Genomic DNA, 24,269 nt, shown 5'->3' with positions numbered 1-24,269 from the left:
GTTAACAAGAAATGTGTGGAGTAGTTGAAACACTTAGGTTGGAGTCATTAACTTGTTTATGTAAACTTCTGACTTCAACTGTACATAAGTATTCAAACCTTTTACCCAGTACTTTTGTTGAAGCACCTTTGGCAGCAATTACAGCCTTGAGTCTTCTTGGGTATGAAGCGATAAGCCTGGCACACCTGTATTTGGGGGTGTTCTCCTGTTTCTCTCTGCAGATCCCCCCCAAGCGCCCTCAGGTTGGGTGGGGAGGGTTGCTGCGCAGCTATATACAGGTCTCTCTAGAGATGTTCAATCGGGTTCAATTACGGACTTTGGCTGGTCCACTCGAGGACATTCAGAGACTCGTCCTGACGCCACTCCTGCGTTGTCTTGGCTGTGTGCTTAGGGTCGTTGTCCTGTTGGAAGGTGAACCTTCACCCCAGTCTGAGGTCCTGAGTGCTCTGGAGCAGGTTTTCATCAAGGATCTCTGTACAATTTCTCAGTTCATCTTTGCTTTGATCTTGACTAGTCTCCCAGTCCCTGCTGCTAAAAAACATCCCCGCAGCGTGATGCTGCCCCCACCATAGGGATGGTGCCAGGTTTCCTCCAGACTTGACGCTTGGCACATCAGAGTCCATACCCCGACGATATGAAGCTGATTGAATGTAGACCCTACATTGTTTAGACTTGTTCTCAGGTCTTGCCTCATTTGACTGTATGAAATGAATTCAAAGAGGTTTTTCCCAAGCAGAGATTTGTTAAGACGTGTCTAGTGGAACACGTGTTAGTTCTGCAGTTAAACTACTGTAAATGAGGCATGTCTATGATAGTCCTAAATGCCACCCTATTTAGTACATTACTTATGAGCAATTCCAATAGTAAGGTCAACCTGCGCATGGAAAAACAAAATCCCTTCATTCTTTATTGAACTATTTTAAAGATTTACCTTGAATGTGTGTATTTACATTTGGCCTTTAAAAAAAAACATTATTTTATTTTTTTAGTACAAGGTAGGATAGGCTCTATTTTCAGTCAACCAGAATTCACAGCGTTTAACAATGGGCTCATATAGCTTGTTTTGGTACCCCCCCCATCGGTCCCCCTGTGTTTCTGACCAAGTCGGAAGGTTAATGAAACAATAAATAAATGTTTATCCATTCAGTGCTGTTATAGAATGAACCCTGATTTGGGCAGGCAGTGTCACATATGTAACGGATGAGGAGAGATTGTTATCGTCGACTCATTTCGAGTATGATTGAATGCAAACTTTCTGTGCAAAGTTTACTTTCATCAGGAGCTTGTGTGTGTGATTAGTCTCCTTTCTCTCTTTTTGTCAGTACTCGTTCTAAGCGTACCGTATTACAGACAGCTAGTGGGCAATCTTTATCTCTGTGTTGGTGTGTGTGTGTTGGTGTGGGTGTTGGTGTTGGTCGGTAGGTGTGTGGGTGTAGGTGGGTGTAGGTGTTGTGTGTGTGTAGGTGTTGGTCGGTGTGTAGGTGTTGGTCGGTGTGTAGGTGTTGGTCGGTGTGTAGGTGTGTGTGTGAGAGAGCTATCTATTCTCCTGTTCTCATATGAACTGTAATCATGCGTTGTTCTGCTAACTGGCACATTGCATGTGATCACATGGCATAATAAAAATATCTATTTATTTATTTTGATCCAGTTTAACTTCCTGGTACCCCCCAGTGACAATATTGGTCTGTGTAGTCTGCAACTGGCAAGCCTGAGGTGATTTACAATCTGACAACAAATGTATTTTAAAATGCAAATCCTGTAGGTTATAATTTAATGTTTTTTGTACCATATCACATGATGAAAGGGAAGTTTAGCCCCTCATAGGAAAGACATCAACATAATGATATAGCAGGGATTAGCAGAGTGAAGAATGAGTCCATCTAGCTCAAATAAACAAGGGAATGAAATGAGTATCAGTCCCTGAGTCTAGGGTTAGAGGTATACACTTTTTCATGGAAAGAGCCTAATGTTTTATAGACTGACTGACCAGGGGAATCCAGGTGAAAGCTTATTATGTCACTTGTTAAAATCCACTTCAATCAGTGTAAATGAAGGTGAGGAGACAGGTTAAAGAAGGACTTTTATGCCTTGAGACATGGATCGTGTATTTTCTGTGGTATACTCGGTGTATATACACAGGCAGTTTGTGTGACTGGTAACAAAATTTAAGACGGCCTCTGATGCTGTTGAGATGCAGTTCTTGATAAGAAACGACCACACAAGATTTGTGTACATCTCGCCAGCCAATGACGACCAGGCCTGGGTGGCTGCAGGTCAAGTTGTTCAGTCTCTGTGGACAACATGGAGAGGAGACTCTTTTTAAAAAAAAAAAAATGAATTTTACCCCTTTTTCTCCCCAATTGTTTTAGTAGCTACTATCTTGTCTTATCGCTACAACTCCCGTACGGGCTCGGGAGAGACGAAGGTTGACAGTCATGCGTCCTCCGATACACAACCCAAACAAGCCGCACTGCTTCTTAACACAGCGCGCATCCAACCCGGAAGCCAGCCGCACCAATGTGTCGGAGGAAACACCGTGCACCTGGCAACCTTGGTTAGCGCGCATTGCCCGCCACATGAGTCGCTGGTGCGCGATGAGACAAGGATATCCCTACCGGCCAAGCCCTCCCTAACCCGGACGACGCTAGGCCAATTGTGCGTCGCCCCACGGACCTCCCGGTCGCGGCCGGTTACGACAGAGCCTGGGGTCTCTGGTGGAACAGCTGGCGCTGCAGTACAGCGTCCTTAACCACTGCGCCACCCGGGAGGCCTCAGGAGGGACCATTTTTAATAAAACATCTGTCATTAATAATATAGAAGGACATTTTCTAAATCGTTGTAAATATGAAATGGAATGCAGTGTCATCATTTGCCAGACACCTAGGTATTTATAGTTGTCCACATGTTATAAGTCCGAACCATCCAGATTAGTGATGCTAGGCGGGCGGGTGCAGGCAGCGATCGGTTGAAGAGCATGCATTTAGATTTACTAGCATTTAAGAGCAGTTGGAGGCCACGGAAGGAGAGTTGTAATGGGGTTGAAGCTCGTTTTGGAGGTTAGTTAAGTGTCCAAAGAAGGGCCAGGTGTATACAGAATGGTGTCGTCTGCGTAGACGTGGATCAAAAATTACCCGCAGCAAGAGCGACATCATTGATGTATACAGAGAAGAGTCGGTCCGAAACACAGCTCCTGCAGCTTTGAAAACGTTCAATAGCGAACTCCATTAGAGACTGCCGGCTAGCTGGTCTTTAATAGCGACCTCCATTTGAGACTGCCGGCTAGCTGGTCTTTAATAGCGACCTCCATTTGAGACTGCCGGCTAGCTGGTCTTTAATAGCGACCTCCATTTGAGACTGCCGGCTAGCTGGTCTTTAATAGCGACCTCCATTTGAGACTGCCGGCTAGCTGGTCTTTAATAGCAACCTCCATTTGAGAATGCCGGCTAGCTGGTCTTCAATGTCTCTCGCCTTACAGGGAATTCTCAACTAAGTGAACAAAAGAGCTTACACACATTGCAAAAGCCGAAATTTGCCCTTTTACATCCTCATAGTGGTGAGCACGAAAGCAATGTCTTTGCACGTACTGTTGGTAGCAGCATCGGCTAACCATGGTAGCTATAGAACACAGTTCCAGCCAGGTCAGATTACAGGGGGAAAAGCAACAGCTAGCAGGGAATACAGCCACAATTAGCATGGGACACCTTCACCTCCATCCACAAGGGCTAACCACGTCGCGGACTGTGTTCAAGCTGTTCGTGGGAAACCCTGCTAGCTTAATACTGATAGCTACCAGCGAGGCTAATAGCTAGCTACGGCAAACAACTTCAGGCTTTTTGGTCTGGCAGTATCCCGGGACAGATGGTAGCGGTCGCAGGTTCTAAAATCTAAAAGTGTATATAAATCAAACTTTTGTAAGGAAACAACTTTACAAATAAAAAATACAACCTAAGGTCTTGTTAAATCCACTTCAATTAAAGGATTTAAAAAATAATAATATAAGCCTTGAAAAATGAATTTTGTATGTGTTCCGTAAAAATGGGCAAGACAAAAATATTTAAGTGCCTTTGAACGATGGTAGTAGGTGCTAGGCGAGCTGGTTTGTATCAATAAGTGCCAAGCTGTTGAGATTTTCACGCTCAACAGTTTGTGTATCAAGAATGGTCCACCATCCAAAGAACATCGAGGCAACTTGACACCAACAGTGGGAAGCATTGGAGTCAACATGGGCCAGCATCCCTGTGGAACGGTTTTGACACCTTGTAGAGTCCATGCCCTGACGAATTGAGGTTGTTCTGAGGGCAAAATGGAGTGCAACTTAATATTAGGAACCTGTTCCTAATTTTTTGTGAACTAAGTTTTCAGCCTTGTATGCATGTAAAGTTCCTAGTGGAAGGAATATAATAAATACTGACAGTAATGTACTAATGGTAATATATAAACTCAGAAAAAAAAGTGTCCCTTTTTCAGGACCCTGTCTTTCAAAGAGAATTTGTAAAAATCCAAATATATCTTCATTGTAAAGGGTTTTAACACGATGCTTGTTCAATGAACCATTATCAATGAACATGTCTAGGACACACGTTCCGTTAACGGAACCCCCCCCCCCCCCCCCCCCCCCAACATTCCGCAGAAAATATTTTTTCAAAATATTTAACTTTCACACATTAACAAGTCCAATACAGCAAATGACAGAAACATCTAATCTACCCATTGTGTTATATTTTTTTTTATGTTTTACAGCGAAAACGTAACATATTAGATCACCACCAAATCCAAAAAACACACGGCCATTTTTCCCAGCCAAAGATAGTCACAAAAGCAGAATTAGAGATAAAATGAATCACTAACCTTTGATAATCTTCATCAGATGACACTCATAGGACATCATGTTACACAATACATTTATGTTTTGTTCGATAATATGCATATTTATATCCACAAATCTCGGTATACATTGGCGCCATGTTCAGAAATGCCTTGAATATCCGAAATAATTACAGAGAGCTACGTCAAATAACAGAAATACTCATCATAAACTTTGACAAAAGATACATGTTTTACATATAATTAAAGATACACTAGTTCTTAATTCAACCGCTGTGTCAGATTTTTAATAAACTTTACGAAAAAAGCATACCATGCAATAATCTGAGACGGCACTCAGAAGTAACAACATTTCTCCGCCATGTTGAGTCAACAGAAATACGAAATTACATCATAAATATTCCCTTACCTTTGATGATCTTTCATCAGAATGCAGTGCCAGGAATCCTAGTTCCGCAATAAATCGTTTTGTTCGATAATGTCCATTACTTGTGTCCAATTAGCTACTCTTGCTAGCACGTTTAGTTCACATGTCCAAAAGCTGGCGCTGGTCCAGGCGAACTCGGACAAACTTCAAAAGGTTATATTCCAGGTCGAATAAACTGGTCAAACTAAGTAGAGAATCAATCTTCAGGATGTTATTATCATATCCAATAACGTTCCAACCGGAGCATTCGTTTTTGTCTACAGAGTAATGGAACGCATGGCGATATCAAGAGTAATGCGCTTAACCAGAAACTGGCATTCTGCCAGACCACTGACTCAAATAGCTGCCATCCGGTCCCACATCACACTAGAGGCTTCATTCCACGTTCTACTGACTGTTGACATCTAGTGGAAGGCGTAGGAAGTGCGAACAGGTTCATATCTTACTGGGATGTGAATAGGCGATGAGTTGAAAATCAACCAGCCCCAGAATTTTCACTTCCTGTTTGGAAGTTTGCCTGCCCTATGAGTTCTGTTATACTCACAGACCTAATTCAAACAGTTTTAGAAACTCCAGTGTTTTTTTTATCCAATAGTAATAATATGCATATATTAGCATCTAGGACAGAGTAGGAGGCAGTTCACTATGGGCACGCAATTCATCCAAAGTGAAAATGCTGCCCCCTATCCCTAAAAAGTTAATGAACATGCACCTGTGGAATGGACAGATGGAAGGCAATTAAGGTCACAGTTATGAAAACTTAGCACACTAAAGAGGCCTTACTACTGACTCTGAAAAACGGCAAAAGAAAGATGCCCAGGGTCCCTGCTCATCTGCATGAATGTGCCTTAGGCATGTTGTATTCGGCGCACGTGACAAATAAACTTTGATTTGATTTACAAGGAGGCATGAGGATTGCAGATCTGGCCAGGGCAATAAATTGCAATGTCCGTACTGTGAGATGCCTAAGACAGCGCTACAGGGAGACAGGACGGACAGCTGATTGTCCTCGCAGTGGCAGAGAGTGTAACCACACCTGCACAGGATCGGTACATCCGAACATCACACCTGCGGGACAGGTACGGGATGGCAACAACTGTCCAAGTTACACCAAGAACGCACAATCCCTCCAATGCTCAGACTGTCCGCAATAGGCTGAGAGAGGCTAAACTGTGTGCTTGTAGGCCTGTTGTAAGGCAGGTCCTCACCAGACATCACCGGCAACAACGTCGCCTATGGGCACAAACCCACCGTAGCTGGACCAGACAGGACTGGCAAAAAGTGCTCTTCACTGACGAGTCGCGGTTTTGTCTCACCAGGGGGAATGGTCGGATTCGCGTTTATCGTTGACGGAATGAGCGTTACACCGAGGCCTGTACTCTGGAGCAGGATCGATTTGGAGGTGGAGGGTCTGTCATGGTCTGGGGCGGTGTGTCACAGCATCATCGGGCTGAGCTTGTTGTCATTGCAGGCAAACTCAATGCTGTGCGTTACAGGGAAGACATCCAGCATGATAATGCCACCTGCCATACTGGTTGCGTGATTTCCTGCATGACAAGAAAGTCAGTGTTCTACCATGGCCAGCGAAGAGCCCGGATCTCAATCCCATTGAGCACATCTGGGACCTGTTGGATCAGAGGGTGAGAGCTAGGGCCATCCCCCCCCCCCCCCCAAAATGTCTGGGAACGTGCAGGTGCCTTGGTGGAAGAGTGGGGTAACATCTCACAGTAAGAACTGGCAAATCTGATGCACTGCAGTACTTAATGCCGGTGGCGGGCACTCCAGATAATCAATCAAATGTATTTATAAAGCCCTTCTTACATCAGCTGATGTCACAAAGTGCTGTAGAGAAACCCAGCCTAAAACCCCAAACTGGTGTAGAAGCATTGACTGTTACTTTTGATATTGACCCCCCCCCCCCCCCCCCCCCCCCCCCCACCCCCTTTGTTCAGGGACACATTATTCAATTTCTGCTAGTCACATGTCTGTGGATCTTGTTCAGTTTGTCTGTTGAATCTTATATGTTAAGTTTGCTGAAAAATAAACACAATTGACAGTGAGAGGACGTTTCTTTCTTTTTTCTGAGTTTACATGTTAACAGGAGTAATAGTGACCAGTAGCAGGATAAATAGATACTAATGTAATGACACTCAATAATCAATGGACAGCAGGGTAATGGGGTTATTTAATCGATAATCATTTTAGCAGCAGCGTAGGTTGTCTGAGTGTGTAGAGAGAGTCCTGTGGATGGGCACAGTCAGTGTGGATAGTCTGTAGTAGAACAGTAGTTATCTATTTAACCGTTTAGAAGCTGTGTGAGTCTGTTGGTCTGAGCCTTGGTGTACTGGTACCGCCTGCCGGACTGTAGCATGGAGAACAGTCCACGTTTCGGGTCTTTGGTATTTTTTTGGGGGGGGTGGTTCTCATATATAATAGTCTCCTGTGTTCTTGGAGGGGGTTGTTATTCCTCACACTCCCTGGTTTTTATAAGTATGTCAGCGGGCTGTTGCGTTGTGTCAGCGGGCTGTTGCGTTGCGTCAGGGGGCTGTTGCGTTGTGTCAGCGGGCTGTTGCGTTGTGTCAGCGGGCTGTTGCGTTGCGTCAGCGGGCTGTTGCGTTGCGTCAGCGGGCTGTTGCGTTGCGTCAGGGGGCTGTTGCGTTGCGTCAGGGGGCTGTTGCGTTGCGTCAGGGGGCTGTTGCGTTGCGTCAGGGGGCTGTTGCGTTGCGTCAGCGGGCTGTTGCGTTGCGTCAGCGGGCTGTTGCGTTGCGTCAGGGGGCTGTTGCGTTGCGTCAGGGGGCTGTTGCGTTGCGTCAGGGGGCTGTTGCGTTGCGTCAGGGGGCTGTTGCGTTGCGTCAGGGGGCTGTTGCGTTGCGTCAGGGGGCTGTTGCGTTGCGTCAGGGGGCTGTTGCGTTGCGTCAGGGGGCTGTTGCGTTGCGTCAGGGGGCTGTTGCGTTGCGTCAGGGGGCTGTTGCGTTGCGTCAGGGGGCTGTTGCGTCAGGGGGCTGTTGCGTTGCGTCAGGGGGCTGTTGCGTTGCGTCAGGGGGCTGTTGCGTTGCGTCAGGGGGCTGTTGCGTTGCGTCAGGGGGCTGTTGCGTTGCGTCAGGGGGCTGTTGCGTTGCGTCAGCGGGCTGTTGCGTTGCGTCAGCGGGCTGTTGCGTTGCGTCAGCGGGCTGTTGCGTTGCGTCAGGGGGCTGTTGCGTTGCGTCAGGGGGCTGTTGCGTTGCGTCAGCGGGCTGTTGCGTTGCGTCAGCGGGCTGTTGCGTCAGGGGGCTGTTGCGTTGCGTCAGGGGGCTGTTGCGTTGCGTCAGGGGGCTGTTGCGTTGCGTCAGCGGGCTGTTGCGTTGCGTCAGGGGGCTGTTGCGTTGCGTCAGGGGGCTGTTGCGTTGCGTCAGGGGGCTGTTGCGTCAGGGGGCTGTTGCGTTGCGTCAGGGGGCTGTTGCGTTGCGTCAGGGGGCTGTTGCGTTGCGTCGGGGCTGTTGCGTTGCGTCGGGGGGCTGTTGCGTTGCGTCAGGGGGCTGTTGCGTTGCGTCAGGGGGCTGTTGCGTTGCGTCAGCGGGCTGTTGCGTTGCGTCAGCGGGCTGTTGCGTTGCGTCAGCGGGCTGTTGCGTTGCGTCAGCGGGCTGTTGCGTCAGGGGGCTGTTGCGTTGCGTCAGGGGGCTGTTGCGTTGCGTCAGGGGGCTGTTGCGTTGCGTCAGCGGGCCGGTGTGTTATGTCAGCTGGAGGGGAGCAATATGTGATGGGAGACCTAGCCCGTATTACAGTGCTGGTGTTGTAGTGACATCGCATTCTTTATCCTCTTTCTCTCCTCTCCCTTAGCGGTTTTAAAACTCACGTGGAAGAATGAATCACATAACATAAGATCTGTTTACAGGAGATCCCCACTCCCTGGAATTAACACCCCCCTCCCCCCAATTACAACAAACCACTAAGCTAAAGTATGTTTTAAATGTATTAGATATTTCTGTTCCTCCGGGATGATGCAAGTCCATTATTTTTGGGTTTTGTTATAATTGCAATATACTGTAAGCCACTGTCCCCACTTAGCTCGTTTTAATAATAATGTGTGTTTATATTTTCTCCTCCCAGGGACGATGCATGTCTCTCTGGCTGAAGCTCTGGAGGTGCGAGGAGGTCCCCTTCAAGAGGAGGAGGTGTGGGCTGTCCTCAGTCAGAGTGCTGATAGCCTCCAGGAGCTATTCAGAAGAGGTACGTTGATATAGCACCCAGCACAGCCAGAAGAGGACTGGCCACCCCTCATAGCCTGGTTCCTCTCTAGGTTTCTTCCTAGGTTCTGGCCTTTCTAGGGAGTTTTTCCTAGCCACCGTGCTTCTACACCTGCATTGCTCAACTGTTTGTGGTTGTAGGCTGGGTTTCTGTACAGCACTTTGAGATATCAGCTGATGTAAGAAGGGCTTTTATAAATAAATATGATTGATTACAGTAATCACAAGATTCATCAAAGTTTCAGTACCCCCTGAGACGAGGGTGTTGAGCAAAAAGTGAGTCTGACGTTATTCAGTGAAGCCACTGCAGCCACGACATATCGCTAGGTAACCAGAGTTCACTGTGTATACCTTAGGGAGTGAGACTGCTGAGAGCTCTCGTTGTCCAGACACAATCTACTTCTTCCAGCAATCACCAGAGAGCGATTCAGAGGTGTGTGTGTTCGTTGTCATCCAGTTCCCCCGGTTTATCTGGTCTGATTGGACGAGTTGAAGCCTTTTTATCTTTCTGTCATTCTCTGTTCTTTCATTTCTTTCTCTCCATTCTCAGCATAACCATCCTTGTTATGTTAACTGTTGTGTATCGGCCTCCATTTTGTTTTCCTCAAACAAAAAGGCCACAAAATACCCTCTGTTTTCTTTTGCCTCTCTTTCTATCTCTCTCTCTATATTTTCATCTCATTTACACATTTCCCAGAAAGTCTATGGTCCTGTTGAGACAGTGACCCAGGATGGTGGTTTATTTAAATGACTCATGATTCTTATCTGCTATATCTCCAATGTCTCCATGGTAACTATATATTTTTTTATATGCAGTGCATTCAAAGTATTCAGACCTTGACTTTTTCTACATTTCGTTACATTACAGCCGTATTAAAAAATGTATGAAATTGTTTTTTCCCCCCTTATCAATCTACACACTTAACCCATAATGACAAAGCAAAAACAGATTTTTTTTCAAATGTATAAAATTTGTCAAACTGAAATATCAATCAAATGTATTCATAAAGCCCTTTTTACTTCAGCCGATGTCACAAAGTGCTATACAGAAACCCAGTCTAAAAACCCAAACAGCGAGCAATGCAGATGTAGAAGCATGGTGGCTAGGAAAAACTCCCTAGAAAGGCAAGAACCTAGGAAGAAACCTAGAGAGGAACCAGGCTATGAGGGGTGGCCAGTCCTCTTCTGGCTGTGCCGGGTAGAGATTATAACAGAACATGGCCAAGATGTTCAAACATTCATAAATGACCAGCAGGGTCAGATAATAATAATCACAGTGGTTGTAGAGGGTGCAACAGGTCAGCACATCAGGAGTAAACGTCAGTTAGCTTTTCATAGCCGAGCATTCAGAGTTAGACGGCAGGTGCGGTAGAGAGCGAGTCGAAAACAGCAGCTCCAGGACAAGTGAACAGGTCAGGGTTCCATAGCTGCAGGCAGAACAGTTGAAACCGGAGCAGCAGCACGACCAGGTAAATGTTATATCAAGTCCACATCAGTATTCAGACCCTTTACTCAGTACTTTGCTGCCAAAGGTGCTTCAACAATTACAGCCTAGAGTATTTTTGTGTATGACGCTACAAGCTTGGCACACCTGTATTTGGGGAGTTTCTCCCATTCTTCTCTGCAGATCCTCTCAAGCTCTGTCAGGTTGGATGGGGAGTGTCCCTGCACAGCTATTGTCAGGTCTCTCCAGAGATGTTAGATTGTGTTCAAGTCCGGGCTATGCCTGGGCCACTCAAGGACATTCAGAGTCTTGTCCCAAAGCCACTCCTGTGTTGTCTTGGCTGTGTGCTTAGGGTCGTTGTCCTGTTGGAAGGTAAACCTTCACCCCAGTCTGAGGCCCTGAGCGCTTTGGAGCAGGTTTTCATCAAGGATCGCTCTGTACTTTGCTCTGTTAATCTTTGCCTCGATCCTGACGAGTCTCCCAGTCCCTGCCGCTGAAAACATCCCCACAGCATGATGCTGCCACCACCATGCTTCACTGTAGTGATACTGCCACCACCATGCTTCCCCGTAGGGATGGTGCCAGGTTTCTTCCAGACGTGACGCTTGGCATTCAGGCCAAAGAGTTCAATCTTGGTTTCGTCAAACCAGACAATCGTGTTTCTCATGGTCTGAGTCCTTTAGGTGCCTTTTGGCAAACTCGAAGCGGGCTGTCGTGCCTTTTCCTGAGGAGCAGCTACCGTCTGTACACTCTACCGTAAAGGTCTGATTGGTGATCAGATTGGTGATTGGTGGAGTGCTGCAGAGATGGTTGTCCTTCTGGGAGGTTCTCCCATCTCCATAGAAAAACTCTGGAGCTCTGGCAGAGTGACCATCGGGTTCTTGGTCACCTCCCTGACCAAGGCCCTTCTCCCCCGATTACTCAATTTGGCTGGGCGACCAGTTACAGGACGATTCATGGTGATTCCAAACTCCCATTTCAGAATGATGGAGGCCACTGTGTTCTTGAATCTTCAATGCTGCAGACATGTTTTTGTACTGCTCCTCAGATCTCAACACAATCCTGTCTCGGGGCTCTACGGACAATTCCCCTGACCTCAGCTTGGTTTTTGCTCCGACATGCACTGTCAACTGTGGGACCCTACATAGACAGCCTTTCCAAATCATGTCCAATCAGTTGAATTTACCACAGGTGGTCTCCAATGAAGTTGTAGAAACATCTCAAGGATGATGAATGGAAGCAGGATGCACCTGAGCTCAATTTCGAGTCTCATAGCAAAGAGTCTGAATACTTATGTAAATAAGGTATTTCTGTTATGTATTTTAATACATTTGCAAAAAATTTTAAACATGTTTTTGCTTTGTCATTATGGGGTATTGTGTGTAGATTGAGGATTTTTTTAAATACATTTTGGAAAAAGGCTGCAACGTGGTGGGGGGGGTCCAGGGGGTCTGAATACTATGTGAATACACTGTAAAGGTATTGTATAGCATATGTAAGTACAATTCATCACAATGCATAATACAATTAATTAATTCACCCCCCCCCATGTGTTGCATACACACGTACTCTGAAAAAAAAGCAATGCATACAATCAGACAAACGATCAACAACAAAAATGTAGTAATGTTAATAAACATTTCACTCATTACTTTATTATTATTATGACCATGATTTGGATGTGGGAATGCTGGATGTCTTCTTTTGATGTCAAGTAAAATCTGGTCCAAAGGGATCTAGCTACAAGGAACAGTCTAACAGGGAACTAACTCATTAAAAATCGTTGAAATTATTGCGTTTATATAAGGAAGTAATTAAATGAATTGGGCCATGAAGTATGGATTTCACATGACTGGGAATATAGATATACATCTGTTGTTCACAGATACCTTAGTAAAAAATGTAGGGGCATGGATCAGAAAACCAGTCAGTATCTGGTGTGACCACCATTTGCCTCATGCAGGGTGACACATCTCCTTCGCATAAAGTTGATCAGGCTGTTGGTTGTGGAATGTTGTCCCACTCCTCTTCAATGGCTGTGCGAAGTTTTTGGATATTGGCGGGAACTGGATGATGCTCTCATACATGTCATCCCAGAGCATCCCAAACATGCTCAATGGGTAAAATGTCTAGTGAGTATGCAGGCCATGGAAGAACTGGGACATTTTCAGCTTACAGGAGTTTTATACAGATCCTTGCAACATGGGGCTGTGCATTATCATGCTAAAACATGAGGTGATGGTGGCGTGGATGAATGGCACGACAATGGGCCTCAAGATCCCGTCACGGTATCTCTCTGCATTCAAATCACCATCAATAAAATGCAATTGTGTTTGTTGTTCGAAAGCTTAATACCCATACCATGACCCCACCGCTGCCATGATGAGGCACTCTGTTCACAACGTTGACATCGGCAAACCGCTTACCCACGTAACGCCATCGGTTGAAGCTGGGATTCATCCTTGAAGAGTATACTTCTCCAGCATGCCTGTGGCCGTCGAAGGTCAACGTTTTCCCACTGACGTCGGGTTACAACGCCAAACTGCAGTCAGGTCAACACCCTGGTGAGGACGACAAGAACTCGGATGAGCTTCCCTGAGAGCGTTTCTGACAGTTTTTCATCAGCAGTCTGGGTGGCTGGTCTGACGATCCCGCAGGCGAAGAAGCCGGATGTGGAGGTCCTGGGTTGACGTGGTTACAGTTGTGAGGCCAGTTAGACGTACTGCCAAATTCTCTCAAACTACGTTGGTGGCTTATGGTAGAGAAATTAACATTAAAATCTCTGGCTACATCTCTGGTGGACATTCCTGCAGTCAGCTTGCCAATTGCACGCTCCTTCAACTTGAGACATCTGTGGCATTGTGTTGTGTGCCAAAACTGTACATTTTTAGTGGCCTTTTATTGCCCCCAGCACAAGGTGCACCTGTGTAATGATCATGCTGTTTAATCAACTTCTTGATATGCCACACCTGTCAGGTGGGTGGATCTTCTAGGCAAAGGAGAAAGGGATTTTATTTCAGATCATGAAACATGGGACCAACACTTTACATATTGCGTTTTTATATTTTTGTTCAGTGTATATATTTAATTTATCCGCAGTGTTTAAAGTAGGGGGGACGATCTGATTTCAAGAATGTTAGATATGTTTTTGCTGCAAGCTCATGCGGATCAATATATTGATTTCATGGATCTAGTTCACTAGTCCCAAACAGAAACAAGCTAGGCATGAGAGATATATATACATCTGTTAACTTTGTGTTGTTTACTAATTCCTAAATCCATGTCCACAAACGTGATTAATAAGTACCCTTTTTGCTTCTTACAGCGCCATCAAAGGAAAGACGTTTTGGCATTCCATTCTCGCTGTCATACTTTGATTCCACACACCCCTCTGATCCTGTGTTACTTTGACCTCTCCTCTACCATGTCTCTCCTCTACCATGTCTCTCCTCTACCATGTCGCTCCACTCCCGTCTCCTCTACCATGTCTCTCCTCTCCCGTCTCCTCTACCATGTCTCTCCTCTCCCGTCTCCTCTACCATGTCTCTCCTCTCCCGTCTCCTCTACCTTGTCTCTCCACTCCCGTCTCCTCTACCATGTCTCTCCACTCCCGTCTCCTCTACCATGTCGCTCCACTCCCGTCTCCTCTACCATGTCGCTCCACTCCCGTCTCCTCTACCATGTCGCGCCACTCCCGTCTCCTCTACCATGTCGCGCCACTCCCGTCTCCTCTACCATGTCTCTCCACTCCCGTCTCCTCTACCATGTCTCTCCACTCCCGTCTCCTCTACCATGTCTCTCCACTCCCGTCTCCTCTACCATGTCTCTCCACTCCCGTCTCCTCTACCATGTCTCTCCACTCCCGTCTCCTCTACCATGTCTCTCCACTCCCGTCTCCTCTACCATGTCTCTCCACTCCCGTCTCCTCTACCATGTCTCTCCACTCCCGTCACCTCTACCATGTCTCTCCTCTATCATGTCTCTCCTCTACCATGTCTCTATTCTACCATGTCTCTCCTCTACCATGTCTCTCCACTCCCGTCTCCTCTACCATGTCTCTCCTCTACCATGTCTCTCCTCTACCATGTCTCTCCTCTACCATGTCTCTCCTCTACCATGTCTCTCCTCTACCATGTCTCTCCACTCCCGTCTCCTCTACCATGTCTCTCCTCTACCATGTCTCTCCTCTACCATGTCTCTCCTCTACCATGTCTCTCCTCTACCATGTCTCTCCTCTACCATTTCTCTCCACTCCCGTCTCCTCTACCATGTCTCTCCTCTACCATGTCTCCTCTACCATGTCTCTCCACTCCGTCTCCTCTACCATGTCTCTCCTCTACCATGTCTCTCCTCTACCATGTCTCTCCACTTCCGTCTCCTCTACCATGTCTCTCTTCTACCATGTCGCTCCACTCCCGTCTTCTCTACCATGTCGCTCCACTCCCGTCTTCTCTACCATGTCGCTCCACTCCCGTCTCCTCTACCATGTCTCTCCTCTACCATGTCTCTCCTCTACCATGTGTCTCCTCTACCATGTGTCTCCTCTACCATGTCTCTCCTCTACCATGTCTCTCCACTCCCGTCTCCTCTACCATGTCTCTCCTCTACCATGTCTCTCCTCTACCATGTCTCTCCACTCCCGTCTCCTCTACCATGTCTAGATCATCAGGTGTTAGTCACAGTTGGTGACACAGCGGTTACAGCCGAGAACTGTGTTGATAGGCTGTTCACAAGACAGGTTCCCGACAGGGGAGTAATTGCCAAGGTCAACCAGAAAGTGAAGTTTCTAGTCAGAAAGGCCACATTTCTAGAGAAAAAGGGACCTTGAAAACACTTGCAGCAGTGTTCCTTGCAGCCTCACTTTGGCTGCATACTCTGCAGCCTCACTATGGCTGCATACTCTGCAGCCTCACTTTGGCTGCATACTCTGCAGCCTCACTATGGCTGCATACTCTGCAGCCTCACTTTGGCTGCATACTCTGCAGCCTCACTATGGCTGCATACTCTGCAGCCTCACTTTGGCTGCATACTCTGCAGCCTCACTATGGCTGCATACTCTGCAGCCTCACTTTGGCTGCATACTCTGCAGCCTCACTTTGGCTGCATACTCTGCAGCCTCACTTTGACTGCATACTCTGCAGCCTCACTATGGCTGCATACTCTGCAGCCTCACTATGGCTGCATACTCTACATGGTACAGAAGCTTCCATTTGTTCATTTAAGAACAAGCTACAGGCAGCTCAGGCTATAATGTCAAGGGTCGTTCTGAATCTTCTCCCTCGGGCTCTTGTTGGCCCTTCTCAGCTCAGTGTACTACGGTGGCTATCAGTTGATGAAAGAGTCATTCAGCAGACGCTTGAATTAGACCATGAAATCGTGCATGGTACAGTCCCCCAGTATCTGAAGAGCTGTCTTACTACTGTTAGAGACTGTCATTCCTACGCCACGAGAGGCAGTGCTACAGATTTTGTGCCATGTCGGTTCAAGAGCGGTACGGGCCAGAACACGTTTTTAAATATGGAAGTGGAGAAAAACTCCATGGCTGAGAAGCCGTTTCTGCCAGTCTTTTGGTTCAAAGCCACTCTACGCACGCACACACACGTAGAGTGGCTTTGAACCAAAAGACTGGCAGAAATTGTTTCTCAGCCATGTGTTCTGCCCTGCACTCTGTGTGTGTGTGTGTGTGTGTGTGTGTGTGTGTGTGTGTACACACACACACACACCTTAGCCAAATACATTTTAACTCCAGTTTTTCACAATTCCTGACATTTAATCCAAGTAAAAATTCCCCCCTTTGGAAATTGCTCCCAAGGATGAACCAGACTTGTGGAGGTCTACAATTATTTTCTGAGTTCTTGGCTGATTTCTTTTGATTTTCCCAAGATGTCAAGCAAAGAGGCACTGAGTTTGAAGGTAGGCCTTGAAATACATTCACAGGTACACCTCAAATTGACTCAAATGATGTCAATTAGCTTATCAGAAGCTTCTAAAGCCATGACATCATTTTCTGGAATATTCCAAGCTGTTTAAAGGCACAGTCAACTTAGTGTATGTGAACTTCTGACCCACTGGAATTGTGATATAGTTTGTAAGTTAAATCATCTGTCTGTAAATAACTGTTGGAAAAATAGTGGTTGTGTGTGGTTGAAAGTGGTTGAAAAAGTGGTTTGAAAAATTAGTGGTTGAAAAATTAGTTTTGTCTCCAACCTAAATGTATGTAAACTTCTGACTTCAATTGTGTGTGTGTGTGTGTGTGTGTGTGTGTGTGTGTGTGTATTTTTTTTTTGTGGATGTTGTGTATGATTGCGTGCATATCAGAGTGCCCATGTCACTAAGGTTTCTGCCACTAACCTAGCAAAAGAGGACAACAATAGAAACATGTCTCTGACTCTGTGTAATTCTATTACATGTATTAGTTGCCTGGCCTGTATGTATTTTAAAATGGTAAATGAAATGCTGAACAAATGACATGGTGTTTCAGGAAGATGCAGTATGTAGCTACCTAATTGTTTTGCGAATATTCCCTAAACCGATTTTGTAGGCTCACGAGTCAAAGGACGTAACCACCTACTCTTGTAAAACTTGTTTTATTTTATTATTTTTGGCTTTTATTATATTTGAGCCAAATAAGCCTACTGTTTGGTGTGAGATAAATCATAGCAGATGTCAAACAGAATATGTCATAGTTCTAATGCCCGGTCAAGATATAAAACACACACTTTCTTCCAAACCACAGCGATCCTGCCTCTAGCTAAGTTAGCCAGTTACCTCACTCAATGTGGAAATATTTGTATTTGGCATTCTAAGCTCTGGATGCATCTCAATTGGCTCCCTATATAGTGCACTGAGCACTATTGGCCCTTGTCAAAAAGAGTACACTATATATATAGGGAATAGGGTGGGATTTGAGACTCGGTCTGTTAGCGCTTCCATATGATGGTTTGGCATTCCTAACGATGGAACTGCTCTTGAGCATTTCAGCCTTTTAAAAAAACTAAATTAAAAAGAAAGAAAAAATATATATATTTTAATGGACTTCTGTGATTTTGAGGCTCTCGATCCATTTTTGATTCATGAACATATTTAAAAGTGAATCCAAAATGACTTGCTGAACTATTTCATATTAGCTGTTAAGGGAGTAAAGTTGTCTCAACAGTGCATCTCCAGTGAACCATGCTTTCTTTACTTCATTCTAGGTGGCCTTCTCACCCTCCGTTGATCCTTCAATGAAAACAATGTAGCCTATATTTTGTAGTGCGATGTTCAAGGAAATGTGTGGCAGATTGACATATAGAAATATCATTAATTTATATTTTGTTCTATTGATTTGACTAATTTCTCATCTCCAACAAATGGCCTATTGAGCTTTGAGATGTTCCACAATGCAAGCTGCTGGTACCTCAGCCTGCACAACCCCAGTGTTCAACAGATAAGGATAGGGGGGGGAGGAGGGGTTGTGGTGCTGGCCAACAGACTTTCATACAAAGGATGCTTTATTGTCCACTGCCTGTGGTCTGTATTGACAACATGGCGGTTCAAAGGGCTCTGCTGCCTTTGGTCGGTCTCTCGGGCCGTGGGCCGGTCTGTCTTGAGTGCCAGCCAGCCCTTTTGACCACATGCTGGTCATCTATGCGAAGGCCCTTGATGTCATCATCAGACCGGTCACACTGTAGAGAGAGAGAGAGATGGCAGACTCTTTGTAGGTTGTCTGCGTCACTAGGGTCAGAGGACAATACCCAGCTTCTGTCATATGATCCTTCAAGTTCCGGTAACTTTAAAATAAATAAAAGGTTTTCAGAGAAATCTCAGTTGGAGGATTCTGTTCCTGATTCCGGGAATCCTCCAACAGGATTTTGCTAACCTACTTCTTCTGAGTCAGTCTCCTTCCTCCCTTTTTGACTCAGGCCTGCCCAGTGTGGTTATTGTGTAATTGGCCTGTACCTTCAGGGTGGTGGGGGTGATAGTCTGGCATGCGGCTTCAGAATGCTACTGTCCTTGGTTAATGAATGTGAAATGGAGCCTTGGTCTTGGCTCCTCATACATACAGTGGCATCAAGAAGTATTTCCCTCATTTTCTCAACTTTTTTTGCATATTTTAGTCACTGAATGTTATCGATCTTCAACCAAAACCTATTTTTAAAGAGAACCTGAGTGGACAAATGAGACCAACATATAGATACTCCGCCCCATTTATTTAGTAAAGCGTTATGCAACACCCAATGCCCCTGTGTGAAAAAGGAATTTGACCCTTTACACTCAATAACTGGTTATGCCACCGTTGGCTGCAATGACTGCAACCAAGCACTTCCTGTAGTTGTTGATCAGGGCATTTGACCTTTTTTGACTGTTCTAAGCAGCCGCATGATTTTCCCCCTGGTACTCAAATAAAAAAAAGAAGCTATTTTTAGAACAAAGGCTGTACTGGGGAAAAAAAATGCACATTTATCTATAGACTAACTGTGTGTGTGTGTGTGTGTGTGTCGAACATTTCATTCTAAAATCATGGGCATTGACATGGCGTTGGTCCCCCCCCCCCCCCCCCTTTGCTGCTATAACAGCCTCAACTCTTCTGGGAAGGCTTTCCACTAGATGTTGGAACATTGCTGCAGGGACATACAGCCACGAGCATTAGTGAGGTCGGGCCTGATGTTTGAGGTCAGAGCTCTGTGCAGGCTAGTCAAGTTCTTCCACACGGATCTTGACAAACCATTTCTGTATGGACCTTGTTTTACAGGTGTGGCTGAAATAGCCTATTCCACTAATTTGAAGGTGTGTGGGGTGTGTGTGTGTGTGTGTGCAGTACCAGTCAAAAGTTTGGACACCTAATCATTCAAGGTTTATTCTTTATTTTTACTATGTTCTACATTGTAGAATAATAGTGATGACATCAAAACTGTGACATGGAATCATGTAGTAACCAACAACAAAAAAGACACAGCAAATGTAAATAGTTTATTTTTTATTTTTTACAGTATTTGAAAAGAAATATGATTTCTGGTTGAAGATATAGTTTTGACATCAGTTTGAGTGTTGAACTACTTATACCTATCTCTACTCTGGATATATTTTGGCCTACTCTTCCATGCAGATCTGCTTTAACTCAGTGACATTTATGGATTTTCCAGCGTTAACTGCTTGTTTCAGGTCCGGCCACATCTCGCTCGGGTTTAGGTCTAGACTTTGACTAGGCCATTACAGAACTTTATTTCAAAGTTGCTTTTCAGATGTAGACTTGCTTGTGTCTTTTTGTGTCATGGTCTTGTTGCATGACCCAGCTGGGCTTTAGCTCACGGACGGATGGCCTGACATTCTCCCTTGTAGGAATTCAGATTTTTCAGAGCAGAATCCATGGTTCATTTATGGTTCTTTCAATGATGGCATGTCGTCCAGGCCACGCGGCAGCAAAGCATCCCCCACACCGTGATACGAACACCTTCATGCTTGACGGTTGATAGGAGGTTCTTACTGAGGAATGCAGTGTTTGGTTTGTGCCAGACATAACAGGACCCATGTCGTACAAATTGTGACCTCATGTGCATGGTTATGGAATGCTGAGTGAAGGATTTGCAATGAGAACCATATGTAATTGAAGTAACTTCTTACTACAATGGTCCAGAACATTCCCCTACCATCAAAACAAACAACCATCCACATTGAGATTGCATGCTCTACTGTGTCCTTGGTTAGTTGATGGGAATGTTTATTAGCCAATCGGAATCCTGTGCATGTCAACCATGTCCAAAAAGCCTTCATTTTATACATGTAATCATACATGACTATACCAAACATTAGCAACACCTTCCTAATATTGAGTATCACCTCCCCCCTTTGTCCTCAGATTCTGGCCTATGTTGACTAATGCTTCCCACAGTTGTGCCAAGTTGACTGGATGTCCTTTGGGTGGTGGACCATTCTTGAAACACACAACTGTTGCGTGTGGAAAAACTCAGCAGCTTTACAGTTCTTGAGACAAACCGTTGCTCCAGGCACCTACTACCATTACCCCATTCAAAGGCACATAAATATTTTGTCTTGCCCATTCATCCTCTTAAAGATCCTTCTTCAACCTGTCTCCTCCCCTTCACCTACATTTAAAGTGGATTTAACAAGGGACCTCAATAAGGGATCATTGCTTTCACCTGGATTCACCTGGTCAGTCTGTCATGGAAAGAGTTTTGTACATGCATGTACAATGCCTTCAGAAAGTATTCATACCCCTTGACTTACTCCACATTTTGTTACAGCCTGAATTAAAAATGGATTAAATAAAACATTTACCATCTACACAATACATAATGACAAAGTGAAAACATCTTTTTAGACAAATGTATTAAATGAAATACAGAAATATCTGATTTACATAAGTAAATCCCTGAGTCAATGCTTTTTATAGAAGCACCTTTGGCAGCTGTAACACGGAACCCAAACCGGCTGCATCATGCATACATTTATTTTGTCCCCCCACACCAAACGCAATCACGACACACAGGTTAAAATATCAAAACAGACTCTGAACCAATGATATTAATTTGGGGACAGGTCGAAAAGCATTAAACATTTATGGCTAGTTAGCTTGCACTTGCTAGCTAATTTGTCCTATTTAGCTAGCTTGCTGTTGCTAGCTAATTTGTCCTGGGATATAAACATTGAGTTGTTATTTTACCTGAAATGCACAAGGTCCTCTACTCCGCCAATTAATCCACACATAAAACGGTCAACCGAATCGTTTCTAGTCATCTCTCCTCCTTCCAGGCCTTTTCTTCTCTTGACTTTATATTGCAATTGGCAACTTTCATAAATTAGGTGCATTACCGCCACAGTTCTCATTTGTCTTTCAGTCACCCACGAGGGTATAACCAATGAGGAGATGGCACCTGCTTCTATAAACCAATGAGATGGGAGAGGCAGGACTTGCAGCGCGATCTGTGTCAGAAAAAGGACTGATTTTCTATTTTAGCCCTTGGCAACGCAGACGCTTGCAAGCAGTGTGGGTGTAATAATTGAATAACATAGATTTCTAAATTTATTTTACAACGTGAGCGGTGTGGTCAGCCTGGAAGTCTCTAAGAGCTCTGCACACCTGGATTGTACAACATTTGCCCATTTTTATAATTTTAAAAATTATTCAAGCTCTGTCAAGTTGTTTGTTGATCATTGCTCGACAACCATTTTCAAGTCTTGCCATCGATTTTCAAGATGATTTTTAAGTCAACTGTAATTAAGCCACTAAGGAACATTCAATGTAGTCTTGGTAAGCAACTCCAGTGTAGATTTGGCCTTGTGTTTTAGGTTATTTTCCTGCTGAAAGGTGAATTCATCTCCCAGTGCTTGTTGGAAAGCAGACACAACCAGGTTATCCTCTAGGATTTTGTGCATATTCCGTCACTTTTAAGCCTAAAAACCTCTAGTCCTTGCCGTTGACGATCATACCCATAACATGATGCAGCCATCACCATGCTTGAAAATATGAAGTGGTACTCATTGATGTATTGGATTTGCCCCAAACATAACACTTTATCAGGACAATAAGTTAATTTCCTTGCCATATTCTTTGCAGTATTATTTAAGTGCCTTGTTCCAAACATGATGCATGTTTTGGAATATATTTTTATTCTGTACAGACTTTTTTCCCCCTCTGTCATTTGTTAGTTATTGTGGCGTAACTACAATGTTGTTGATCCATCCTCCAGTTTTCTATCACAGCTATTAAACTCTAACTGTTTTAATGTCACCTCATGGTCAAATCCCTGAGCAGTTTCCTTCCTCATCGGCAACTGGGTTAGGAAGGACTGAAGGACACCTGTGTCTTTGTAGTGACTGGGTGTATTGATACGCCATCCAAAAACCTAATTAATAACTTCACCCTGCTCAAAGGGATATTCAGCGTCTGCTTTTATTAGTTTCTTTTGTTATTTTTACACATCTACCAATCGGTGCCCTTTTTGTAAGACATTGAAAAACCTCCCTGGTCTTTGTGGTTAAATCTTTGCTTGAAATTCACTGCTCTCCTTACGGACTTCAGTTATCTGTATGTGTGAGGTACAGACACTGGGTAGTTAGTGAACAAATCATGTTAACCACTATTATTGAACATAATGAGTTAAGCAAAATTTCACTTTGACATGATGGGGTATTGTGTGTGTCGATCTGTGACAATCTTAATACATTTTACATTCGGCCTGACAACAAAATGTGGAAAAGTGAATGGGGTGTGAATACTTTTTGAAGGCTGTGTGCGACTGTGATTTTTATTTGCTTGTAGTCCTCTATATATATTATATCTATATTATTATATACCAGTGTCCTACTTTTGCTAACAGATTCATCAAGTTTTGTTTTTGTGGAAATAAACCAATTGATTGCAGGTGTTACGACTGGAGGGTACAAGTAGAGACCTTAGTTCAACCCAGCCCCCTATATTATTCCTAGTCAGGAATGTGTCCTGCTCTGAGACGAACCTAAGAAACGATACCCTCTGTCTATATCCCAAATGGCTGCCTATGACATGCTCTACTTTTGACAAGGTACAATTTCCTTTTTACCCAAGGAAGTGCACTACGTAGGGAACACAGTACTATTCTGTTTCCAACGTTATGGCTGTGACAGAGCAACACCGTCTGTCCAAACACTAAACCTTCACCTCCAGTGATGCCATATATAGCCTACTTTGTGTAAAATAGTCGTTTGTTTGTCAGGTTTATTAGTTACTTACAGATTTTGTTAGCTACCATGTTAGTGGGAATGGAGTTGTTTAACTAGGTTAAGTAATGTGTTGGGTTTTTGTGATTTAAGTGGCTTTTCTTTCTGCTTATCACTTCAACAGTATGATCTAAAAATGAAAAAAAGGTATTGTGGTGATACCCAGTGCCCTCAAAGCTTGTTTAGTTCGTGCGATTTTTAAAAACTGATAGCTGGCTAGCATGATACTGTACAGTTAGCTGCCTGCCTGCTATTTTTAGAGCGCTAGCTACTCCCTGGCCTGGCCCTCTGCCTCATCATTGATCTGAGTCCCAAACCCTGATAACAAAGCTTATCTGATGGTACTGCCTGACTGGAGTAGTTTAAGCCTGAATCCAAAATGGTACCCTGACTATATATAGTGCACTCCTTTCAACCAGGGCCCCTGTGGCTGTTGGCTTGCAACGTCAGGGTTGTGGGTTCGATTCCCATGGGGGACCAGTATGAAAATGTCTGCACTCACTACTGTACTTTGCTTTGGATAGGAAGGTCTGCTAAATGACTAAAATGTTCATGTCAAGTATATAGGGAATAGGGTGCAGTCTTACTGTGGGATCTCCTTCAAGTGCGTTGAGTGTTAGGGTTGTTGGACTGCCTTTTTGTCACTTTGTTG

The 24,269-nt window shown here is 44.7% G+C and overlaps 1 protein-coding gene across 3 annotated transcripts in view; it reads left to right on the top strand.

Annotated features, from left to right (window-relative positions):
- Positions 1-24,269, top strand: part of ptpn13 (protein tyrosine phosphatase non-receptor type 13) — a 169,121-nt gene that overhangs the window by 21,574 nt on the left and 123,278 nt on the right. For all 3 annotated transcript variants that reach the window (XM_036936815.1, XM_036936814.1, XM_036936816.1), the window contains exon 2: positions 9,338-9,457. In XM_036936815.1, the coding sequence (XP_036792710.1) occupies positions 9,343-9,457 (115 nt within the window). In that variant the 5' untranslated portion in view covers positions 9,338-9,342. The remainder of the gene's footprint in view (positions 1-9,337; positions 9,458-24,269) is intronic.

The sequence above is a fragment of the Oncorhynchus mykiss genome, chromosome 12, assembly GCF_013265735.2.
Source record: "Oncorhynchus mykiss isolate Arlee chromosome 12, USDA_OmykA_1.1, whole genome shotgun sequence".
NCBI lineage: Eukaryota > Metazoa > Chordata > Actinopteri > Salmoniformes > Salmonidae > Oncorhynchus > Oncorhynchus mykiss.
The sequence above is the reverse complement of the archived record's forward strand: the minus strand, read 5'-3'. Positions and strand labels throughout refer to the sequence as shown.